This window comes from Neovison vison, chromosome 14, assembly GCF_020171115.1.
Source record: "Neovison vison isolate M4711 chromosome 14, ASM_NN_V1, whole genome shotgun sequence".
In the NCBI taxonomy this organism is placed as follows: domain Eukaryota; kingdom Metazoa; phylum Chordata; class Mammalia; order Carnivora; family Mustelidae; genus Neogale; species Neogale vison.
This window is the reverse complement of record NC_058104.1, coordinates 30,421,945-30,443,165: the sequence shown is the minus strand read 5'-3', so window position 1 is coordinate 30,443,165 and position 21,221 is coordinate 30,421,945. Positions and strand designations below refer to the sequence as shown.

The 21,221-nt window shown below is 42.0% G+C and overlaps 1 protein-coding gene across 2 annotated transcripts in view; it reads right to left on the bottom strand.

Moving 5' to 3' along the window:
• Positions 1-21,221, bottom strand: part of IQCK (IQ motif containing K) — a 122,859-nt gene that overhangs the window by 76,792 nt on the left and 24,846 nt on the right. For both annotated transcript variants that reach the window (XR_006382355.1, XM_044234087.1), the window contains exons 5-6: positions 16,823-16,875; positions 16,610-16,687 (exon numbers count right to left, since the gene is read on the bottom strand). Coding sequence is in view for 1 of the 2 variants with exons in the window: in XM_044234087.1 (XP_044090022.1) it covers positions 16,610-16,687; positions 16,823-16,875 (131 nt within the window). In the remaining variant the exon portion in view is untranslated. The remainder of the gene's footprint in view (positions 1-16,609; positions 16,688-16,822; positions 16,876-21,221) is intronic.

Here is a 21,221-nt window from a genome sequence, read left to right as displayed (position 1 = left end):
CAGGACCCTGAGATCATGAACTGAGCCAAAATCAAGAGTCAGACGCTCACCCAACTGAGCCATCCAGGTGCCCCCAGAGTGATATTCTTTTTTTTTTTTTTTAAGATTTTATTTATTTATTTGACAGACAGAGATCTCAAGTAGGCAGAGAGGCAGGCAGAGAAAGAGAGAGAGAGGAGAAGTGGGCTCCCTGCTGAGCAGAAAGCCCGATGCAGGGCTTGATCCCAGGACCCTGGGATCATGACCTGAGCTGAAGGCAGAGGCTTTAACCCACTGAGCCACCCAGGCGCCCCCAGAGTGATCTTCTTAAAAGATAAATCAGATTCCTTCCATCTTCTGCTCAAAACCCTCTAAAAGTTTTCTGCACGCTCAGAGGAAAAAAGTAAAAGCATACTCTTTACCATGGTACTCAAAGACCCACCTGTCTGGCTTTATTTCCTACCACTCTCTCGGCCTCCCTCATCTCCTGTTGTCTCAGTAGTTAAGTTTGTTCCCATCTCAGGGCCTTCAGAGTGGCTATTCTCTTCACCTGGAACATTCTTCCTTCTGATCTTTGTAAGGCTGGCTTAAGGCCTCTGTGCAAATGCTACCTCCTTAGACTTCTTTTTTTTTTTTTTTTTTTTTAAAGATTTTATTTTATTTATTTGAGAGAGAGAGACAGTGAGGGAGAGAATGAGCGAGGAGAAGGTCAGAGAGCGAAGCAGACTCCCCATGGAGCTGGGAGCCTGATGTGGGACTCGATCCCGGGACTCCAGGATCACGCCCTGAGCCGAAGGCAGTCGTCCAACCAACTGCGCCACCCAGGCGTCCCAATGCTACCTCCTTAGAGAAGTGTACCTTCCTCGGCTTCTCTAAGCAGCAGCAGCCCTCACCGTAGCCCTGGGATGCTCTATCCACTTCCACTGCTTTATTTTTCCTCAGAGCTCCTGGGTCTTCTATACATTATACAATACGTTTGTTAGCTTAGTCTTTGACTGTCTTCCCACTAAAATGTAAACTTTATGGGGGCCAAGACTTTCTCTCTCTTGTTCTCCACTCTATCTATAGCACCTAGAAAAGTGCCTGGGAAAAAATAAGCATTCAGTAAGGGTTTTTTTTGTTTTTGTTTTTGTTTTAAGGGAGAAGCCGACTCCCCGCCCCAGCAAGGAGCCAGATTCAGGGCCGGATCCCAGGACCATGGGACCAAGACCTGAGCTGAAGGCAGACGCCCAACCATCCGAGCCACCCAGGTGCCCCGTCAGTAAGTATTTTTGAAAGAATGAATATTATTATAGTTAAGAAAACAGGGGCACCTTGGTGGCCCAGTTGGTTAAGCATCCAATTCTTGGTTTCAGCTCAGGTCGTGATCAGCTGGTGAGGGGATCAAGCCCTGAGTCAGGCTCCCTGCTCAGCTGGGAGTCTGCATCCTTTCTGCCCTTCCCTCTGCTCGTGCTCTCTCTCAAATAAATATACAAATTTAAAAAAAAAAAAAAAAGAAAGAAAACAGAACTTTCCTTACTGTCATGATTTATCAGTGGTAGAGCAGATATTTGGTCTTTCTCTTGCTTGGTTATTTGGCTGTCCACATTTCATCTTGCTAAAGGACTGACTAGTATTCTCCTAAGATTTAGGATAAAATGAAAGCTGTCATTCTTTGGACACCTACTCTGAGCCCTCTACACTGGTGTTCTTAATTTTTATCTGCTCATCATACTCTCCCCTTTCTTGTGGCATCAGCCCTCAGATTTTTCTTTGACAGCTCACCTCCCTGTGTTAGGGGGAATGTGAGTCACAGCACATTACTACCCATGACCGAGGAGTATGTCTGACACCCAAGCTTAGCCAAGCAGATGCTATTTCCCTAGACTGTGAATTTTTTTTTTTAAGATTTTATTTATTTATTTGAAAGAGAGAGAGAAAGTATGAGCAGAGAGTGGGAGAAGCAGACTGCCCACCGAGCAGAGAACCCAACATGGGGCTTGATCCCAGGACCCTGAGATCATGACCTGAGCCTAAGGCAGCGGCTTAACCCACTGAGCCACCCAGGTGCCCTAAAGATTTTTTTTTTTTAATTTATTTGACAGACAGATCACAAGTAGGCAGAGAGGCAGGCAGAGAGAGAGAGAGAGAGGAGGAGGCAGGCTCCCTGCTGAGCAGAGAGCCTATTGTGAGGCTCGATCCCAGGACCCTGGGACTATGACCTGAGCCAAAGGCAGAGGCTTTAACCACTGAGCCACCCAGACACCCCTAGAATGTGAATCTTGAGTGGACTGGCAGAGACTACGGGATGCTTCCTGGCAGTGTTATCATGAAAATATGGGACTGTGCTTGCTGGATCCCTACACCGGCTTCCTAAGCCAGGTCCTTGCCTTTTCCTTCATGTTTGTGAGTTGACTTTTTTCTTCCAGTATATACCCTTTTCCTTAAGTAGCCTTTAAATTTCTCTTGCCTGTGACAAAGCACTCGGATACTCTGGTACCATCTTAAACCTCACCAACTTAAACCTGTATTGCCATCCCCAAGTAACAGAAGAAAGGACCACGGCTTGTGAAGGGATTGTCCCAGGTTGCCTGACTGGCAGGCTGCATAATAGTTTCCCAAGATGTCCTCATCTGATTCCCAGACTTTTGAATATTTATGTCCCCTTATATGATGAAAGGCACTTCATAGAATTGATTCAGTTAAGAATTTTGAGATTATCCTGGGTTATCCAGGTGGGCACAAGTATGATGTAGTCACAAGTATCCTTGGGAGAGGGACGCGGAGGGAGATGCTACTACAGAAGTAGATGTGACAGTGGACACCAGAGGTCAGGGCTATGCAAAGGGGTCACTCATCCTGTGGAATACAGGGATCCTCCAGAAATTAGAGTAGGCAAGAAAACAAGTTTTCCTCCAGAAGCTCCAGAATGAATTGAATCTAGAATGAATGAATCTAGAATTGAATGAATCTAGCCTCCAGAACTAGAATAAGTTTGTGTGGTTTTAAGCCACCAGTTTTGTGGTAGTTTATTAGGCAGCTCTGGAAAACGAATACACCAATTAATAAATGGCAGAGCTCACACTGGAACCCAGACTTGTCTGCCACGCTCCTTCACACAGGCTCCCTGAGATTACTCCCAGTCACCTAGAGACAAGAGGAAGAAAGAAAGGAAGCAGGGCTGTGTGACTCAGAGAAAGGGCCACCCACATGCCAAACCTCCAGCAAGAAAGAGACACTTAGACGATTTATGCATCCAGCATGTCCCAAATTCAGGAAATAGCTCTCCTTCCTTCCTATATGCTAATATAAAGAGCAAAGATGATTTATTATCCTCACGAGACTCCTGACCTCTGAAGTTACCCTTCTATAAGACAAAATAAAATAAAATGATTTTTTTTCCTGAGGCGCCTAGGTGGCTCAGTCAGTTAAGCATCCGACTCTTGATTTTGGCTCAAGTTGTGATCTCGGGGTCGTGAGAGCAAGCCCCATATCGGGCTCTGTGTGGGACACGGAGCCTGCTTGAAATTCTCTCTCTCCTTTTCCATCTGCCTCTCCCCACTCACACACTCTGTCTTTAAAAAAAGAAAAAAAAAAAAAGATGTTTTCCTTTCCACAGGGTATGACAGCAAATTTTCTGCTGTGCCATTTAATTATGATCTTTAGTGCAACACACATGCTATTTCCTGTGCCATTTAGAAAGCACGAGTGTTTTTCTTCCCACCATTAACTTTCACACAACCACGCCATCATATCACTGGTGCCTGTCCTCAAATGGCATGGTGACAGTTTTGTTTTCACCTCAGCTTTTGGTTATAAGATACCGTTCACTGACATGAAAGTATTGTGAATTTTTTTTTTTTTTTTCCTTTTCGGTCTAAGGGTAGAACTTAGCTGAAAAGACATTTCACCCTAAGCAAGCTTTTCTTTTCTAAAACACCATCTTTGTCTCATTGAAGGTCTCGGCTTTAATGATGTCTTTCATGAGCCTTCTCCCCTGGGGCATGGGACCAGATAGGCAGCAGGGAACTTTTGTTCCTTGTGCTTATTTAGTGATTTATTTTTGCAAATGAATCTGACCAATTCTTCCCAGTCAAAATAAAAAGTGAAACTTTTCTTGTTCTCAATATCATAGCAAATAGTTTCATTGTTTCTGATTGTCTTCTTGAGTCAGGACTCTATACCACGAAAGAGAATGATGCCAGATTCCTCAACAGGAGTAAAGCTATCAGGCAATATGATGTAATCCACAACCGTTGAAAGGTGGGGAAGAAAACAACCTCGTGGAACTCTGATTAGAGCATGCGGTAGCTTGTGTTATTGGTCCCAATTATTACTCTTTTCCCTGGAAGAGAATTGTGCATCTCTACTCTGCCATATGGTTTGCAGTTTCTGCCTAGGGGGGTGTCAATTTCCCCATAGCACTGCTAGTTGGCTTGGCCATGGACTTGCATTGGCCAATGAAATGTGAGCAGAAGACATGCTTGCCACTGCATGGATCAGCCATTGCTCCTCTCTCTGCCATGAGAGTGAGGGGGCAGGCTGTTCCTTCATCCTGGGTCCCTGAATGAAAAACGACAAGGAACCAAAGTGACATGCAACTAACACAAAAAAGGGTGAAGAATAAACATCTGCCATCATAAGGCACTGAGATCTGAGGGTTATTTGTTACTGCAACAGAACCTAGAGAGAGCTGACTAATTCAGAATACTGGCGGGAAGTTGGGACAATACCATGTAGGAGCACATACAGGTTAGGACTCTTTCACTTGCAAGTATTAGAAACTTAAGTCAAGCTGTCTTAAGTAAAAAATTAAAAAATTTTTAAAGGGTTAATTAGGAGCATCTGGGTGACTCAGTGGGCTAAGCCTCTGCCTTCGGCTCAGGTCATGATCTTGGGGTCCTGGGATCGAGCCCCGCATTGGGCTCTCTGCTCAGCAGGGAGCCTGCTTTCCCCCTCCTCTGCCTGCTGCTCTGCCTACTTGTGATCTCTCTCTCTCTCTGTCAAATAAATACATAAAATCTTAAAAAAAAAAAGGCTTAATTAAGAGGGGTAGAGCTGGCTTTAGGCATGGCCATATAGAGAGGCCCAGAACAATGCCATAGAGTGAAACATCCTTTTGAAAGATTTTTAGGTCTAAAGTTATTTAATTCTATGATTATCCTTGATTTTAAACCTTTCCTTTTCACTCTATAGTTTATTTAATAAGCATGCTTATTTTGTATGTGATAAATCTTATTTTTGTAAATCTAAGAAAAAAATTTAAGGGTTGTCAATGTCTATATAAAATAACTACATAAAATACAGTTATTTAAGGAAAAAAATCACAGAAAAGAAATGGATAACTGAAAAGGATGGACAGAGTGAAGAGTATGCTAAATTACGGGGAACCTGTAGGAGAAGGGCCCTCCATTTATGTGAAAAGAGACTTGCAGCCATCTATGGCAAATGACCCTAACCTACCAGCTGTGATCTGGCAGTATAAGGACATCAAGCAACAAAGACATCTGGGCCTGGTAGAATTTGTCTTACCAAGAACATTAAATGTTCTTTTTAGATGGCTCACATTTTAGATGGCTCCCCAGGCTGGTAGACAGGGTTCTCTGAGGCAATAAATGCTAACACACACATAATATACAGAGTACTATCTTCTACAGCAGCTGCACTCTGAAATCAGCACATAAGATGAAAATCCCATCTAGTCAAAATTTCCCCCTTAACAAACCTTAAATTACCCATAGCATCTTTCTTTTTTTTTTTTTTTTTTTTTAAAGATTTTATTTATTTATTTGAGGCAGAGAGAGTGTGAGAGAGAGCATGAGCGAGGAGAAGGTCAGAGAGCGAAGCAGACTCCCCATGGAGCTGGGAGCCTGATGTGGGACTCGATCCCGGGACTCCAGGATCACGCCCTGAGCCGAAGGCAGTCGTCCAACCAACTGCGCCACCCAGGCGTCCTGCCATAGCATCTTTCAATTAGTGTCACATAGTTGGTGTCCTCCCAGTCTGAGCCCTGATCACTCTAAGTGCCAGGTGATCTAAGAGGCAGTGGAGCAGATGGGTTAACCATTCTTTTTTTTTTCTTTTTTTCTTTTTTAGATTTTATTTATTTATTTGACAGAGAGAGAGATCACAAGCAGACAGAGAGGCAGGCAGAGAGAGAGGGGAAAGCAGGCTCCCCGATGAGCAGAGAGCCCGATGTGGGGCTCGATCCCAGGACCCTGAGATTATGACCTGCACCAAAAGCAGAGGCTTAACCCACTGAGCCCCTGGTTAACCATTCTTTATGGCATGGCATCAGCCCCCAGGCCGCCTGAGTTCAATCCCGTCTTGTTATTTGCTAGCTTGTGACCTCGGGCAGGTAAGTTATCTCTGTGCCACGTTTCTTTCTCCGAAATATGCTGTCATTGGGACAGCTAGTATTCATGGGATACCCAGTGTTCCCTTAGGGATCTTGGCCTCCCTTGAAGTTGGTTTGGGTTCAGGCTCTGTGAGGAGAGGTGAGAAGGTTAAGAACATTCTAGTCAGAGAAGGTTAAGAACTAGGGTGCCTCTTCCTTTCTTTCTTTGCTTCAGTGACCTCAAAAATCATATATTCTAAATAGCTATAAACCAAAGGGCTGTCCAACCTGTGTCTGTCTTTGTACGAGCACAAAGTAAGCTGTTATTGAGTATTTCAGTGTTATTTACTTATTTTTAAATTTTTTAATGTATTTGAGAGGGAGATCAAGTAAGAGAGAACATGAGAGGGGAGAAGGTCAGAGGGAGAGGCAGATTCCCCATGGACAGAGCTGGGAGCCCGATACAGGACTCGATCCCGGGTCTCCGGGATCATGACCTGAGCCGAAGGCAGTTGCTTAACCTTCTGAGCCACCCAGGCGCCCCTCCAGTATTGTTTATAACTGCAACCTAGCCTAACATGGCCTGACGAATACAAGGGGGTATAAAATTCCCTACTCTGTAGGATTGTTACCCAAGTTAAATTAGGTCTTACTTATCAATTGTTCAGAATAGTACCTGAGTAAACACCACATAAACGTTTGGTTGAAAAGTAGTTTTGTAGGGGCGCCTGAGTGGCTCAGTTGGTTAAAGCCTCTGCCTTCGGCTCAGGTCATGATCCCAGGTCCTGGGATCGAGCCCCACATCGGGCTCTCTGCTCAGCGGGGAGCCTGCTTCCTCCTCTCTCTCTGCCTGCCTCTCTGCCTGTGTGAACTGTCTGTCAAATAAATAAATAAAATCTTTAAAAAAAAGAAAAAAAATAAAAAAAAAAAAAGAAAAGTAGTTTTGTAGGCAGACAGACATACAGATAGACAAACAGAAGGAAGCAGTTGCCTTATGAGCCACTCATGTTACGAGGGGCACATAACACTGGGAACAACTAAGGAAAGAGCTGAGTCATGTGTCCTATTTGTGCTGAACCTCCAGAGTGGAATGGCAAGGGGAACTGCTTGACTTTTCAAAAATCTTATTTCCTTCTCTCTCTCTCTTTCCCCCAAAAGCATACCATTGAATGAGTATAAATTAAGGACATGTATACTGCAATCCAACTCTACACAAAAACTGTCCGTGAAGACAGGACCATGTTTATCTGTGTCGTATTTCCATGGTGTAGAGTAAGAAGGCTTCTTTTTATCCAATAAGCAGTAGCCAACCAGCTTGTGAATGTGTCTGGTCTGTAATTTTAGAGCACATTTCAGCATTCAATATATATTAGCTGAATAAATGAACAAATAAATAATTCCCTTTAAATAGCCGGAACACAGCTGTTTGTATACATATTGGTACTGGAAAAATGGTAGCCCCTTCATAGTTGCACCAGAATTCCTCTCAGGTAAAGAATTAGCTTTGTTTAGATGAAAGACCATTTTACAGATGAAAAAACTAAGGCTCAGAGAGATGAAGTCATCTCTGCCCAGCTAGAAGGAGTGAAGCTTGGTCTGTAAGGTGGAGATGCGATTCCAGAGCCCAAGTTCCTAATGCCTACTTTCCCACAGTCGCCACTTTGTCCTCTAGGATACTCTTATACCACCTCTGACGGCTCCAGGATGTGACCTGCTGTCATCTTCTCCAACCCATCCCCCAAAGGCCTTCTCAGATACTTCTGTATTCAAACTGATGACACCTCCAAGACCATGGCTTCCAGTCCACATGATTCCATGACCCCATCTTCCATTGTGTCAGTCACTCAACAGAACAGCCATATCTTAGAACAGGTTGTCCCTGAAGATTGTCATATCTCAATTTTCCAAATCCCCATTCTGATCTTAACCTCCTCTAATCCTTCCATCTTTCCCAGTTAATCACATGGTTTGTTTTTTTTTTTTTAGATTATTTATTTATTTATTTGACAGACAGAGATCACAAGTAGGCAGAGAGGCAGGCAGAGAGAGAGGAGGAAGCAGGCTCCCTGCTGAGCAGAGAGCCTGATGCGGGGATCAATCCCTGGACCCTAAGATCATGAGCTGAGCCGAAGGCGGAGGCTTTAACCTAGTGAACCACCCAGGCACGCCTGTATTTTTAGTCCCTATGCAAGACTAGGATTTGAGAAGGTTACCGGTATCTAAAACAGGGCTCAGCAAACTATAGCCCATGGTCCAAATTTGGCCCATCATCTATTTATTTATTTATTTATTTTAGATTTTAATTTTTTATTTGACAGAGAGATAGGGAGAGCAGGAACACAGACAGGGGGAGCAGGAGAGGGAGAAGCAGGCTTCCCACCAAGCAGGGAGCCCAATGTAGGGCTCAATCCCAGGACCCTTGGGTCATGATCGGAGTTGAAGGCAGACACTTAACGACTGAGCCACCCAGGTGCCCCGACTCATCACCTATTTGTATAAATACAGTTGTACTGGAATCCAGAAATCCCTGTTTATACACGCACTGCCTAGGATGGCGTTCGTGCTACAATGGTGGAGTTGAAGTAATTGTAGCAGAAACCATATGTAGCCTGCAAAACCTAAGAGATTTATCCTGCTCTACAAAAAGTATTTGTTAAAAGGAAAAGTATTACTGGAGCCATGGTCTGATCATGTTAGCCCTCCTTCTCTTTGGTGCTGGGGAGAAGTGGATTTGGCATCAGAAGGAGGATGTGAAGGGCAAATGAGGCTGAGGTATGGGAACTGTTGGGGAGTCATGCACACTCAGAGCCAGGTGTCAGGAAGGGCGGCCAATGCCTCCCAGCACCACTCACTTGGTCTACGCCTGCTGCTCTCGTCTTGCCCCCAGAGCCATTTTCCTTCCATGCTATTTGAGTTTCTCAGCATGATCACATGAAAACTCAGTGTCCCCCACTGTCTGTCACTCCAGCCACCTCTAGTGGAGAATACTTCTCAGCCCTCCCGGTTGACTCTGCCAGTCATAAGATACCTCCTTGCCCATGGTACATCCATCATTCAATCAAGCGGTCATGAGGAGCTTTGAAAAACCTCATTGTTTCTTTTCCTTTTGATTTTTTATTATGGAAAATTTCAAAGACACAAAAAAAGGAGACAGAAAACAAAAATGAACCCAAGTCACCGTCAGCCAGCTTCAAATATACTGTTCTGCATGTCAGTTATTGAATGTCACTCCCCCAACCCTGTCCACAGACATTATAACACTTGATCTTTCATTCATAAATATTGTAGCATGTTTCTCTAAAAGGTAATAACTTTTTAAAATCATGACTATGAAATGATTATCATACCTTAAATAAAAGAACAATAATTCTTTACATCATCAGCTGCCCCCTAATTTTTCTTTCTTTGAATCATGATCCAAATAAGATCTACCACTTGAAATTTCAAAATCCATACAGACCCCTATGGTCCCCATTTTAATATCTCCAAGTATTACATTTGTTACGTCCAAAGTGAACACATAATAGAGTGTTTTTCTCTCTTTCTGAAAGTAGATTTTTAAATCATTAATAAGTTTATTTATTTATTTTAAAGATTTTATTTATTTACTTGACAGAGAGAGAGAGAATACAAGAAGGCGGAGCAGCAGGCAGAGGCAGAGGGAGAAGCAGGCTCCCCATGTAGCAGGGAGACTGACGTGGGGCTCAATCCCAGGACCTGGGATCATAACCTGAGCTAAAGGCGGACACTTAATGACTGAGCCATCCAGGTGCCCCTCCTTAACAGAATTTCAAAAATACGGTAGTTTTTGAGAAAAACCCAAGATACTATTCTTAGAAAAGTTAACCATGTTTTCCCTTTATTTAAGATCCCCTAGGCCCAGTCTAGATCTTTCACTATATTAGCTTTGCTAGTCTTCAACCCTGATTTTACCCAACCATCTGTTTTCTCCACCCCCTTTCCAGGGTTGCAGAGGGTTGCTGGTGATAAATCACATAAGCAGGCTGTTTATATGCACCCCAAATTCAGGCCATCAGCTGGGCCATCCTTATTTATCCCTAGTTGATTCCCTATCAACTTCACAATGGCAGCTGCTACGGCCCCCTCCTCCATCCCCCACAAGCCTCCAGAACCTGCCTGGGCCTCCTTCTCAACAGATGCCTCCACACCTACACGAACAAGCAGAATGACAGGACCCACCATGAACTTGCTCAGCTTTTCCCCTTCCACCTCAAATTTCCTTTCACTTGTAGCTCTGGTCTCAGAGCAAGACATACATCTTCTTATATCTAATATATGTGTATGCATGCATAGAGAAGCCTCTGAAAAGAAGTCCACTAAAATGTCAACAATGTTTAGATCTTAGAGGCTGACTATTAGGTGAGTTGCACTTTTTTCTTTTACCTTCTCTGCTTCCTTTTACTTGTTTCTCTGAGCATGTAACATTTTTGCAAAACCCATAATACCATTTCAAAATGTCAGTGATCCCCAAGAAAATGTAGGTGATTCCTATGAGTGAGGGACTTTCAATTTTCCCATATCGTCCAATACCCTTTGAGGTAGGCAATGGTGCCTTAACATGTCCACATCATGATTCCTAGAACCTTATGTTACCTTCACAATGGCAATAAGGACTGTGCAGATGGGATTCAATTAAAGACCTTGGGATGGGTAAAATATTCTGAATTAGGTGGGTGAGCCAATGTAATCAGAGGAGTCCTTCACAGTTGAAGAGGGAGGCAAAAGAGAGTTTGAGAAATGTGACTAAGAACCCAGGATCAGAGACAGGCAATGCTGCTGGCTTTCAAGACAGAGGAAGACACCACCAGCCAATACAGGAAGCCTCTAGAAACTGCAAAAGGCAAGGAAATGGGTACTCTTCTAGAGCCTCTGGAAAAGAAAGCAGTCTTGCCCGCACCTTGATTTTAGCCCAGGGAGACCCATGTCAGACTTCTGACCTCCAGAACCGTAAGAAAATAACTTCATCAAAGCCACCAAGTTTGTGGTAATTTGTTACAGCAGCAATAGAAAAGTAATATATTCCTACTCCCTCCCTGCTGGTCATTCAAATCAACACAAAATCTAAGGGCAAACAATGACTTGCTTTGCAAACAACTAGAAGGCTAGCCATGGTCACCACTGCCAACCACATGACTTAGAGAAAGTGCCCCCTTCACTGCATCTCTGGAACCAACTCTGGGGTACTCTCAAAGTTTAGCTGTGGTCCATCTCAGCTCAATCTGTACATCTGACAGGGGACCCCTGATTCCAAAATCAATGTTTCTCTCCAGACCCCACTTCTGAGCTTCAGGCCAATATTCCCAGGGCGGATGTCCTAGAGGCACCTCAATCTCAGTGTGCCTTTACCCTTGAGTCTGCTTTGCTGGCAAGGTCTTTTTCTTCTATCATGGGCCTCCCACTTGCCCAGCAAATCTCACCTTTTTAGGCACATCTCTTCTCTATCCCTAAACTCATCCCACACCATCCATCCACTCTACCCATCCCAGGTACCTCCTTTTCCATTCCCGTTGTCCCAGTTCAAGAGGGTAATCAGGTTTTCCCCAGTTTCACATATCCCCTGCATTCTCGGGAGTTATCTTGCCAAAACAGCCTGCTCACATTACACCTCTGCTCCAAAATCTTTTAATATGCTCTCTTGCTTATGGGATAATGCCCAAACCTCGTGGTTTTACTGAAAACCAAAATCCAGCCCCTAACTCCCCTCCAGCTTTATCTCCTATATCCTATCCCTGTATCTTCACATGCTCTATGAGCCAGCTATGCTGGTTTTCTGTGCCTGGATCACGTCCTGCTTTCTCCCACTTTCCTGCCTTTGGCCTTGAGTACCCTTTTCTGTTGTATCTCTCTTCCTAAGTCCACAGAGTCCTTTGATGCCATCTGTAGCACTAGTAAGCCACAGGTTACTACGGGCCGACCTTGCTCGTGATTTCATTTGCAGGTGCATCATTTCACTGCATCTAATTTTCTGAACTAAACATTTCACTAACAAGGAAATGGAGGTTCCAGGTTACAGAGTGACCTGCTGTGGCACTTTTAAAATATGTCTGCAAAGGGTCTGATACTCCTCTCTTCAAAAGGTAGAGCCTAATCACACTCCCTTTGAACATGGTACTTGAACTGTACTTAGAGACTCACTTCTAATTAACCAACAGAATGTGGTCGAAGTGCAGGTGTTTGGCTTTCCAGATCGGATCACAAAAGGCCCAGCAGCTTCCTTCTTGGTCTTAAGTCTCTCATCCTGAAAGAGGCATCACCACAATGTGAGGCTACTCAGCATGGGCTGAGCATGGGCTCAGCATGGGCTCTACATGGGCTACATGTAGAGACTCATGGCTCAGTCATAGCTTCAGAAGACTATAGCCCCTGCAACATCTTGACTGTAGCCAAGGAGAGACCTTGAACCAGAACCACCTGGCCAAGCTGCACCTGAATTCCCGATCCACAGAAACTGTGAGATAATAAGGATTTATTGTTTCAAGTCCCTAAATGTTGCAGGTAATTTGTTACATGGTAACAGAAGCTAAAACACCCAGGGTCATGTGACAAGTAAGTGGTAGACTAGTGATTTGAACGCTGGTTTGTCTGTCCCCAGAGCTCATGCTCTTAACCCCAGTCCAAAGCTGCCTGAAGTGCTAGTTTATATTTTGCTTCCTTTATAAAACATTGATGGAGTTTTCTCTCAAAATTCATCTTCCTCCAATCTGTACCTTTAAGCCCTATCCAAAATGACCATTTATTGCACCCCCAATAATCACATTTGCCTAAGACCTACCTCACTTTGTTTGAAACTTCCCAGCTCCTTTCAGCTTAGTACCTACATACTAGTGTTGTTGGTAAGATTAAATGAGATAATACATGTAAAAGTGCTTAGCAGAGGAATGACTAAATTATACTATTTATTACCTCAAGCATACTATTTATACTGTATAATATAATTATACTATTTATTTAGACAGAGCCTGTCTTCTGCTGTAGGGATGAGGTCTTGACTCTGGCTGTATATAAGAAACACCCAGGAAGCTATTAACAACAACAACAACAACAATAACCCCAAACAACAATGGCTAGGTTATATACCCTGAATCAATAGGTCTCATTTACCAGGTCTTGGGTGAAGCCAGGCAAAAGCTCCCCAGATGACTTTGTAGTGCAGCCAAGGTAGAAACCCAGGGGGTTAGGTCAGAGGTTCTCAACCAGGGGCTACTTGGTTGGCTCCTTGCTGTGCTCAACTCCTCATGCCCCTGACATTTGTTAGTGTCTGGAGATTTTTTTGCTGGTGATGGCTTTAGGGAGGTGCTATTGGCATCTCGTGGGCAGAGGCCGGAGAATCTGTTGAACATTCCAGAATGCATAGGCCAGTCCCACATCAGAGAATTCTCCGGTGCCAATTGTCAATCGTGCTGAGGTTCAAAAAACCTGGATTAGATATTGTTTCCCAGGCCCTACCCTCATTCTTATCTCTCTGACTCATCTGGTCAAAAATATCTTCAAGAAGGATACAGTACCTTAGTCTTTGCCTCTCAAAACCAGATCTGGGCACCAACCAGCTTGGCCTCTGCCCTACCTGGGCTGGCTCCAAGCCTGTCTGGAAGGTCTGTGAATGGTCTTATGCTTCCCCAATTCCCTTCAGTGCTTTCACCTGTATTACAACACTCACTACAGGAACTATGGTTGGTTGTAAACATGGCTCTCTTACCCCGGAGCCAGAGCCATATTTGATTCTACAACACCAGGCTCTGTGCATTGCACGTGGTAGGTGTTCAATAAATATTTATTACATAAAATTAGATTAATATAATTTACAGTTTTAATATGCTTCTTGGCATCTCTTTGGAAGGTTATGGAAATAGAGAGTACAAATGCCAATTAAGGTGAGAGCTCTTATGCTTTTGTTCTTGCAGAGTTAAAGTGAAATGATTGCTTTGGCTACTTCTCAGTATACTTATATGCACTGCCAGCAGAAGTTAGCAACCATTTTAAATTAAGATTTGTATAATAAGTAACTAGGGATATGAGAGGACTCTTCTTTAGAGAAGTTCTCATATCTTTAAGATTCTTTGTCACTGGGTTGTAGAAGTGGGAAAATGTTTCATTTTCAAGGCAAAGCAACAGAATGATACTGAAAAAACCTGGTCTTAGAAAAACATGCAGGGGCACCCAGGTGGCTCAATGGGTTAAAGCCTCTGCCTTTGGCTTAGATCATGATCCCAGGGTCCTGGGATCGAGCCCCTCATCAAGCTCTCTGCTCAGCTTGGAGCCTGCTTCCCCCCCTCTCTCTCTGCCTGCCTCTCTGCCAACTTGTGATCTCTCTCTGTCAAATAAATAAATAGTCTTTTTTAAAAAACATGCAAATCTTCCACTTATTAGTCACTTATACTCAATACATTATGGGTCTTCCATTTTCATAGTGGGCAAAATAAGGCACAGGTTTAGAAGCTGAATTAAAAAACAAGGTTTTCCAATATCATTCTCCTTCAATGTGTAGCTACTCTCAGATTAAAAACAAAAAACAAAAAACAAAAAAAACTGGTAATGGGGCACCTGGCTGGCTCAGTTGATAGAGCATGTAACTCTTGATCTCAGGGTTACAAGTTCAAGCCTAGTGTTGGGTGTGGAGATTACTCTAAAGAAAATAAAACAAACCCTCTTAAAAAACACTGGTAATACCTGGAATACATTTAATTCTCAAAATTAAGAAAGTGAAGAGTCTACTCAACTTGGTATTCTCTAGAAGGGCAATTTAAGTAAAAAAAAGGTGACATTTGAGGGTTAAGGGCCTAATTTAAGGTCTTTTGCTCAGTATAATGTAGGGTTTTTTGAGGCTCACTTAATTTTCTAATGCCTCAGTTTCCTGAAATTGTTCTTGCAAAGGGCTGGCATGAAAACATTTCAAAACAACAGGTTAAATATATATCATTTTCTCTTAAGTGAGCTATCTTTCTTCCACCTATGACTTAAAATAGTAGACCACTGCTTAAATGTCATCTTCCCAGTGAGATCTTTCTTGACCACTCTATGCAAAAATTAAGCCCCCTCAAATACTCTGTATTCCCCCCTCACTGCTTTATTTTTCCCTACAGCATTTAATTATTTACTTATTGTCTGGCATCCCCCACTAGGATATAAACTCCATTAAGGCAGGGATTTGGGGCTACTTTGTTTACTGCTTTACCTCCAGCATCTAGAATAATGTTTGGCACATTGTAGTACTCAATAAACATTTATTGTAAGAATGAGTGTATTATGCAAATCTAGAAATGAAATATATTGCAACACCATCAAAGGCATGAACGAGATGTAACTGAATCAACAGGGCTAGATCTCCAAAGCATAAATTTGAGTCAAATAAAAGCAAGTTGCAGAATAATGCATATATTTCCTCATCTGCAAAATAGGACTGGTAATAGCATCGTTATGAGGATCAAGTTAGTTCATTAGTGTTAAATGCTGGAAACAATGACATAAACATTCAATAAATGTTATTTCTCATCATCATCATTATATTGATGGAAATTAACTTACAGCAAATACTACTACTAATTTTTTATGATATAATCTAATTTTACATTAACCACCAATTCTATGAGCTCTGCAAGGATGCACTATAGACTAAACTGATTACGTTTGTGAGGAGAGAAGAGTCATATTAGAATGATGGTCAAAGACAGTTTTAACTGCATCTGTCATGCTCTAACATTTTAAATGTAGAATTGATGGGTAACTAAAAATTAATGTTTAGAAAAGTTTGGTCATATTTCTTGAGACATAATAACCTTGAGAGGGGGTGGGGAGGGAGGGAAGGGAAGAAGAGGGAAGGAGAGAGTATGGAGAGATGAATTACTTAGAATAAAATTTTTTTTAAGTTTTCTGCTTTATTTTTGAAGTGCTTTTTGAATAATCACCACATGGGTAGGATGTTCTTTTTTTTTTTTTTTTTTTTAAGATTTTATTTATTTATTTGACAGAGAGATCACAAGTAGGCAGAGAGGCAGGCAGAGAGAAAGAAAGGGAAGCAGGCTCCCTGCCAAGCAGAGAGCCCAATGTGAGGTTTGATCCCAGGACCCTGAGATCATGACCTGAGTTGAAGGCAGAGGCTTAACCCACTGAGCCACCCAGGCACCCCCGGGTAGGATGTTCTTAACCTAGACTGAAAATAACCAGAGATAAGAGCCACAAATATAACTGACCTGGAGTCCTGGGTGAGTTACATGAGTTAGCTGGATTGGAGAAAACAATCATTAACACAATCTTAAAATAGGAAGAAATTATTTGAGGCATTGTATTGGTACTTACTGATGCTTCAGCCACTGGTCCACAAATGGAATGGAGAAGAATTCTGTGAAAGCCGCCCCCATCCTCTTTGGATTTTGACTGGTAAGATGCCATATGTTTGGTTGACAAGAAAACAATAAGCAAAAATTCAAGTCAATTGTTGCTATTCTGTTTGCAAATTAACACTATTGAACCCTTAGGGTCATTGAATATTCGAAGACAAGCAAAACTTACTTGTATAACCACTCAGTCAGAAAATCACAGGCAATGAATTTGGTTCTTTTTCTCTAAAGAGAAAAGAGAGAAGAGAGAATTAAATTATACTCTTTGTCCACATGTCTGAGTAGGACAAAGGAGGAGGGGATAATTGCTTTTTTGTGTTAGGGAAATAGGCACAAGTCTTTTATGAGGTTTATAAGTATATCAACAAACAGTAACTTGGGGTGATGCAAAGACTTCTGAGGACATTTCTCTAGTTGTCTTTGGACAAGCCTATTTTCTGACAGCAGGGACTAATAAAAGATAGTGCACATAGTAGGAGGCAACTACATGCTTTTGGAATGATCACAGAAGGATTTTATTTAAATCTAGACCTTGAAGAGCACCTGGGTGGCTCAGTTGGTTAAGCATCTGACTCTTGATTTCGGCTCAGGTTATGATCTCAGGGTTGTGGGATTGAGCCCTGCACTGGGCTCCTCGCCCAGTTATCCCTGAAGGACACAGCAACTCTAAAGAAAATGAATAAATTTTGGGTTCTATTAGCGAGGAAGAAGGGAGATGCTGCTGGCTAGACCACCAATGGCAGATTCCTAACAACACTGTACTAGATCCTGGATCCAGCTATACACAAAGCCCAAATCCCCTGGCTCATGTCCTCTGGTATATGAGCAAATATATGTGTGTATATATATATACACACACACACACACATATATATATATCTTTTAAGATTTTATTTATTTATTTGACAGTGAGAGAGAAACAGTGAGAGCAGGAACACGAGCGGGGGAGCAGGAGAGGGAAAGCAGGCTTCCGGCAGAGCAGGGAGCCAGATGTGGGGCTCGATCCCAGGACACTGAGATCATGACCTGAGCCAAAGGCAGACACTCAATGACTCGGTCACCCAGGCACCCCGCGAACATATTTTTTTAAATTAAGCCAGTTTGCATTCGGTTGTTTATTGCTTACAAGAGAAGAGTTTTAACTCCTATTACTTTCTTCTCTAATCCGCTAATCCCCATTTGTCCTTATAGATGCCAAGAAAGAACCCATTCTTAAGAATTCTGATTTTTTAAAGTAGAAATTAATGATATAATTCTGGACAATTTCTCTTCATTTTCTTCTCATAATAATTTTATCATGAAAATTTTCCTACTTTTTTCCTATTTTTCCCCCTTCACTTCAAAACAGCCAACTCAGCTTTATCATCCTAGATGAGCTTGAAAAGATGGTTATGAAATTGATTCTCACCAAAAAGGAAAGCTCCGCTTAATATTTTTTACTGAAAGCTTTATTATAGCTGTTAGTAAATAAAATATGATGGTGTCTGGTTACTGGAGATTGTTTGCAGCCTTTTACCTTCTTGTTGATAGCCTTTTATTAAAAAATTGAAATACTCCTGGCCAGGGTAATAAAATTAAATGTCCCAGCCCATGGAATGGGGTTTTCTAAGCCTGCCTTGCAAGAGCAGGTTATCCCTTCAAAGAGCCATCTTTAACCAAAATAAGAAAATACTTGTACAACAATGCAAATATGTATCTAGCATGAACTTCCATATAATAATTTAAACAATTCAGCAATTGTAAGATGGCGATGTCTCTCTCTCCCGTCCTACAAAAGATGCATTGTTCCCTTGGCATTTACCGCGCCGTTTGGTGGTAAAGATTCTTTCTACCAAGGGAATGCAGCTTGACTTACTCTATTAAATGGACTTTTAAAATAGCCAAATGGTCTGATGTATGAAGGTCATGCAGACAGATTTAATCACTTTTGATGCAAAGAAATAAAATGGAAGAAATTGTGTTTTCCTTCTGTTCTGGGCAAGTGTGGACGTGCCGTGCATACTCAGACACTTGGAACAGTGGGGATATTGTTCAGCTGTTGTTTAGTTTAAAAATTATCTGCCGCGGAGCTGAAAGAGAGAAGGGAAAGCAAATGAAAAGTTGTGGTGAGTGAAGAGATAAGAGAGGAAGTAACCAAGAGAAAAATTAAGGAGCGAGATTAAGAAAGTGTGGGCACCCAGGGTTTACGTAAGGTGAACAAATACACTGAATTTACGATTGTTAAAGGATGAGTATGTCCAAGGTTGGGCAGGCAGAGGAAACAGTTAAGACAACCTCAAGGTTAAAAAGCAATTTTTTAAAATCCAGAATTAAAAGGGAAAAGACTAAATGTCAAGGGAAAAGGCATCATCAATGTCATCACGAGTCGGCAGCTGACTTTAAAATGCATCCAAAAAACAAGGTAGATGGATAGAGGGATGGACTGATGGATTGGTGGACAGATATGCAACCAAACGGATAAAGCAAAATGGTAACTATAGAATCAAGGTGGTAAATATGTGGGTGTTCCCTCTGCAAGTCTTTTAGTTGTTCTCTATGCTGGAGAAATTTTGTACTAAAGTTCAGGGAGGGGTTGGCGGGGGAGAAATCATCATAAAAGGCTGAAACCCAACAGAGAGAAAAGACAGAAATTAGAGCTCGATCCAGGGGTCATGTGGAGTATGCGCACAGGAGACAGACTGGGGAGAGAAACTTCTAGCACTGGACAGGCACTGAATCTGCAACAGGTAATGAATGTATTTCCACCCCAGAAATGTCAAAAGCACCTGCTGTGAGGTTTGTGAATTGAAGTGTGGCTTGCTATGACATTGTGTTCGTTGAAACTCTGGGTTTGCAAGGGATAGAAATATGTTCAGGTTACCTTGGTTACTAGGTTTTTTTTTTTTTTTTTTTTTAAACAAATCAGTTAAGGATAGATTTTGCTATCTGAGAAGCTTTTATCATCCATGGTTTATTTCTGACTCATGTTACATGAACATTTCAATCAATAACTGCTCCATGTTGTCTTTACTCTCTCTGAAATATCACTAGTTATCAAGTGAAAAGACTATGGCAAACCATGGTTTGACTCTTAGAGTGTGTGTTTAGAAATGACATATGTCACGTCCATACATTGCTTTGACCAAAGCAGTCACATGGTCTTTCCATTACAGGAGCCCACAAACATCTGTGAACACTTATATATTCTATCTGGCACAGGGGGTTACTGTAAAGGTAAGAGGAGTGGAAGGTAAATGGGAATTCCTCTGACTGGGGGCAGGTCTCAGGGAGAAGTAACCAATGTCCGTGGCTGTTCAGGGCACAATTTCTAGCTAACCACAATAGCTTCGTCCATCAGTAGCTTTGTGGCTCAACAATTCTCATTCTTGATCTGTGTGGGACTAAGCCCTTTGTCATCGCAACTCCCCAGGAGGAAGAATCTGATGGGGTTGGTAAGGTACAATTCAGGATAGGCCATCCCTACTGGGCAGAGCAATTGTATCAGATCATTTGGCTATAAAATAACCACTTGGCTATAAAATGACACTTATTCCTGGCTCTATCATTTGCAGCCAGGGTGATGGGGATGTGGACAAGGCAGGGATAGAGGACTGAAGTTAAGACTGTGGGTATGGCATGCACCTAGAATGTCACAGCCTCCTTTCCCACATAGGTATTCTCCACAGTAAATTGCCATATGCTAGAGACCCCCCCAGACACGACAAAAGCAGTAAATAACTCAAGCTAGAAATGAGTACATACTTGGATGATAACCAGAGGCCAAAATATTTATCAAAGCAAACTTCAAACAGAAGTCCAGTTTTCCCCCCAGGGCATTAGAATTTCATTAGAGAAAAACAATACTTCTCAAAAGAAACTAAAAATATGTACTCATAACACAAAGTATTGACCAAGACTTTCAGCAGAGGTCATGTGGTCATTTCTAAAAGTGTTCTTAATTAAAAGGAGTAATGCTAAAATAATTCTACCACACCTTTCCTGGAGAATCTATTCTTTTCCATTCCTTAGAAAACTTTTTCAAACAAAAGCTGATGGTATTTCTAACTCCCTTATTAGTCAAGGCCAGGAAGTAGAGTTTCTTCCTTCACTGACCAAAGCCCTTGCACTCTTTAAAAGATATTTGGGTGTTTTGCTCAAAAAATAATTACAATAAATGACCATTAGGTGGTAAGGACTCTAAAAAGAAATAGAAGATTCTGTTTTACTGAATTATTCACAGTGGCAAATTTTAGTGTCATGAGATCATCGAATGACTTATCAGGAGTTAGAAATAATTTCCTGATACTAACTTTTGTTTACAACACTCTTCATTGTAATGGAATTTGATGAGCAACCAAAGCAAAAGGGAAAATTTTATGCTACGTGGGATAGGATAGGAAAAGAGATGGAAAGTCTTATCACCTCTATCCAGACTCTGCATTTAATCCATATTCAAAGCTGAGATAAGCTTTATTTTCAGGCATCATTTTATTCATACAAAAAACTCCTGATTTCTTTCCAAATTACGCAAGGTGCACTATTCCAGTTTGGTCTTGTTCAGTAAACATTTACTGAGGACCTACTATGTGCCA